Source organism: Caretta caretta, chromosome 1, assembly GCF_965140235.1.
Source record: "Caretta caretta isolate rCarCar2 chromosome 1, rCarCar1.hap1, whole genome shotgun sequence".
Lineage (NCBI taxonomy): Eukaryota > Metazoa > Chordata > Testudines > Cheloniidae > Caretta > Caretta caretta.
In genome coordinates, this window is record NC_134206.1 from 6,491,116 (window position 1) to 6,494,920 (window position 3,805).

At 49.8% G+C, this 3,805-nt stretch overlaps 1 protein-coding gene across 1 annotated transcript; it reads left to right on the forward strand.

Annotated features, from left to right (window-relative positions):
• Window positions 1-671: 671 nt before the first annotated feature.
• LOC125633348 (olfactory receptor 51G2-like) lies at window positions 672-1,607 on the forward strand. The gene has a single exon (XM_048842494.2). It carries the CDS (start codon window positions 672-674, stop codon window positions 1,605-1,607), a length of 936 nt encoding a protein of 311 aa, XP_048698451.2.
• Window positions 1,608-3,805: the final 2,198 nt, after the last annotated feature.

Below are 3,805 nucleotides of genomic sequence, written 5' to 3' on the forward strand. Positions count from 1 at the left end.
AAACACGTTTATAAATAGCTTTAATGCAGAAGAGATATTTACAGTAACCATTTCCCCCATGAATTTCCCATGTGTTTACCCATATATCATGATACAGTAGGCCCCACTCAGAAGTGGAGGGCCAGAAAGGTGTCTGTGGTAAGGTCAATATTGTAAAATCACGCAGTGCTCAAGCAAGCTGTGGAACTCCCAGCCACTAGACATCAATGGATTAGCCGGATTGAAAGAGGGACTGGATGTTTGTGTGTGTTACCAGAAAATCCAATTCCAGTATTGAGGATTGTTTGAAAAAAGTCTTGGAAGGGCTCTAAACCTTCCTGATTTACACCACAAAATATGTCTAGCTAGGGGCATCAGAGAGAAACTTTCCCAAGGAGCAGATGATCTCAGAGCTGCCTATTGCAGGGTTCCTTTAACTTTCTTCTGAAGCTTCTGGAACTGGCCTCTGGATATTGGGCTAGATGGACTGCAGGTCTGACCCAGTCTGGCAGTGCCTATTTCCTATCAGTGATGTAAAACCAAGACAGTGTTTTTGCTGATTCTCCTTGAGCTCGTAGTCTCTAGACTTGCACTGAGACCAGAAAGATGCCTCACTAATTATCATCTAGTCTCCTGTTCTTTTTCCTTGCAGGAAGGAAAGTTCAAAACTCCTTGGACCTTCCCAGTCCATTATGTCAACTGTAAATGACACCAAATGCAAATCTGCTGTGTTCCTTCTCACCGGGATACCTGGGCAGGAAGACGTTAATCTGTGGATCTCCATACCCTTTTGTTTCATGTATCTTATTTCGATATTAGGAAATTCAGTCATTCTGTTCATTATTAAAACAGATCCAAGCCTCCATGAGCCCATGTACATTTTCCTTTCCATGTTGGCCGTCACAGACCTTGGCTTATCGTTAGCCACAATACCGACGATACTGGGCATATTCTTGTTTAACTCTAGGGAGATAAGCTTTGATGCCTGTTTTGCCCAGCTATTCTTCATCCACTCTCTTCAATTCATTGAATCCTCCATGCTCTTGCTGATGGCCTTTGACCGCTTCGTCGCAATCTGTAACCCACTGAGATATGTTTCCATCTTAACCCAGAAGAGAATAGCCAAGCTGGGATTTCTGTTTGTGCTAAGAGGGTTGGCCATAGCATTCCCAGTTCCCTTTCTCCTAAAACGGTTCCAATATTGTCGAGCTAATGTCCTCTCCCATTCCTACTGCCTGCACCAGGACGTTATTAAGATGGCTTGTTCGGACATCACATTCAATAGCATCTATGGCTTGGTTGTTACACTCTTAACAGTGGGTTTGGACTCACTTCTCATCTTCCTCTCTTATGTGATGATTCTCAAAGCAGTGCTGAGCATTGCGTCCCACGTGGAGTGCCTCAGGGCCTTGAACACCTGTGTCTCCCACTTCTGTGCTGTCCTGCTCTTCTATACTCCAGAAATTGGTTTGTCTGTGCTACACAGATTTGGGAAGGGCTCTTCTCCCTTATTTCAGATTCTCCTGGGCTACATCTACTTGCTGGTCCCACCTCTGATTAATCCAATTGTGTACAGCGTGAAAAGCAAACACCTTCGTGAGAGGATAATCAGAGTATTCATCAAGTGACGGTTCAGTTCATCACCTGGCTTCAGCGCTGGTGACACAGGGGATGAAAAACACGGGCCGCCTAATGCAACCTGGACTCTTGCATCTTAGATGACATGAACTACTGAGCTCCACTCTGTAGAGAGAGGTTCAGGTGGGGTCTAAGGACAGAGGTGGGTGAAGGAGGACAGCTCACTGGCGGATGGAGAGCAAGGCAGCCAGCAGCATTTACAAAGTGACTGTGTTCATGGAGAGCCAGGGGACTGGTTGGATGTTGGCCCATAAAGAGCCCTATCAGTGGCTGCTCCCCTCTCAGAATTCCTGTCTATATAGTCAATAAAGAGAAAAGTGTTGGATGTTGTTTCCCGTTACACCTGGCCTGTCATTGTCCCGTCTCTGGTTAAACATCCATGAGCTATGAAGAAAGCTGCAGAGGTCTTCTGCAGTCATAGTCTTGGCCGTTCCTGAGCGCTCTGGGTACTGTGTGATCCATGGGTGCTGCACCAGGGGCTATTCAAGAGACAAGGACACTCACCCTTCCCCGATGCCCTCAGCCAGGTGCTTGTGACTGAGTCGTGTCCCAGACTTGATAAATGCAGGAACACCAGGAGAAGCCATTCAGGCAGCCCACCCCGTTGATGGCTTTGCATACATGACACGCCTGCTTATCCCAAACCCAGCTGGCCATAATGCCACCAAGGCAGAGCAGAGCTGTGTGTGTGAGTGGTGATCTGATACACAGGAGTCCTGGCAAGAGACTAATGCAAAGGGGTGGAAACAGGCCTCAGCTCCCCAACAGAGCCACGGTTAGCTCCTATCCCAGCCCAGCCCATTCAGGGTAGGGAGACCACCTTTTCAAAAGGGAAAAGTAGGACACATGTAGAAGCCCCATCTCTTCCCTGATCCTGCCCCTACCCCTCTTCTTCACCTCAAACCTGCACCCCCTGTCCCTTCTCTTTCCCCCAAGCCAGGCTAGGCCAGAAGCTAGAGCCAGGCCGATGTAAGAGCTGCCCAGGGAGAAGGGGCTACTGGGGCTGGGGGGACCCTGGAACCTCCACCTGCCCTGGGATGGTGGCCGTGCCTTGGGGGGAAAGAGGACCAGGGGCAGGGCCTCATTGTGAGGGGGACCTAAGTATCTACTCAGCCCCCCCCACACACACCAGGTAGACCTGGCACTGCCCGTGAGCATCAGGTAGGAGAGGAGCAGTACTGCCGAGAATTCAGACTTGGGCAGAGTGAGCTGAACTCTTGGGAGCCATTACCAATGGGCGGAGGTCAGCCCAGCCCCCAGGCTGCTCTAAACACCTCTGAGCCAGGGGGAGAACAGGCCAGCAAATTAAACCTGTGTAACTGGCTCCCTGCCATCCCCGCTCTCTGCAGCGCAGGGGGGAGCTCTGCTGGTGTACCAGAGAATCCAGCCGGGCCTGTCGCTGCTTGGAAGGCTGGTCCGGTGGTCTAGGACTGCTGTGTGACTAAAGAGATTTGAGTTTGATTCCCTTGTCATATGTGACCATGGGCAAGCCATTGGCTGTCCCTGAGCCTCTGCACAGGTGGATAATAGTCCTGCCCGGCCTCACAGCAGTGACGGGAAGATAAATACATTCAAGGTGTTCAGATACTGTGAGACCCTAAAATCAGGACTATGTCAGCGTTCCCAGAGCAACAACTTTGACTGTAAAAGGCCTCTTACCACAGCCCCCTGTGACAGCTGGTTCTGGGAAGCCCCATGACTCTAGCACCTTGGTGTCTGTGACAGATGTGGGGGTGCTCAGGGGTGACAGTGAGGGGTAAGGAGTGGATTTCATTTGTCTTTGGCTCTGAGACCTTGGAGTGCACCTGCATCAGGTTTTCTAGCTTTTCAGCAACTCACTTTAAAAAAAAAAAAACTTTTAAGAAAACTGAAAGCTGAGATTCCTGTCTAGTTTCTTGATTCCAGAAGTTGGGGCTTTAAGAAAAACAGGAACGAGTGCGAGACTCCCAATAAAATCCCAGGAGTTGGTGCTGCTGGCTGCACCTCAAGCAGAGGACCCACAAACAAAGGCACTGACGGTTAGTTAGTGGACATTTCTGGTCACACAGTCTATCAGTGACAGACACCCTTTGCCCTCTGCACTGGGCTACAGGGCCCGTGGTTGTAAGGAACAGGGCTATGCCAAAACAGCCAGATATAACAGTGTCAGGCTCGCAGAGTCACTGGTACCTGAGGCTACAGCTCAGAC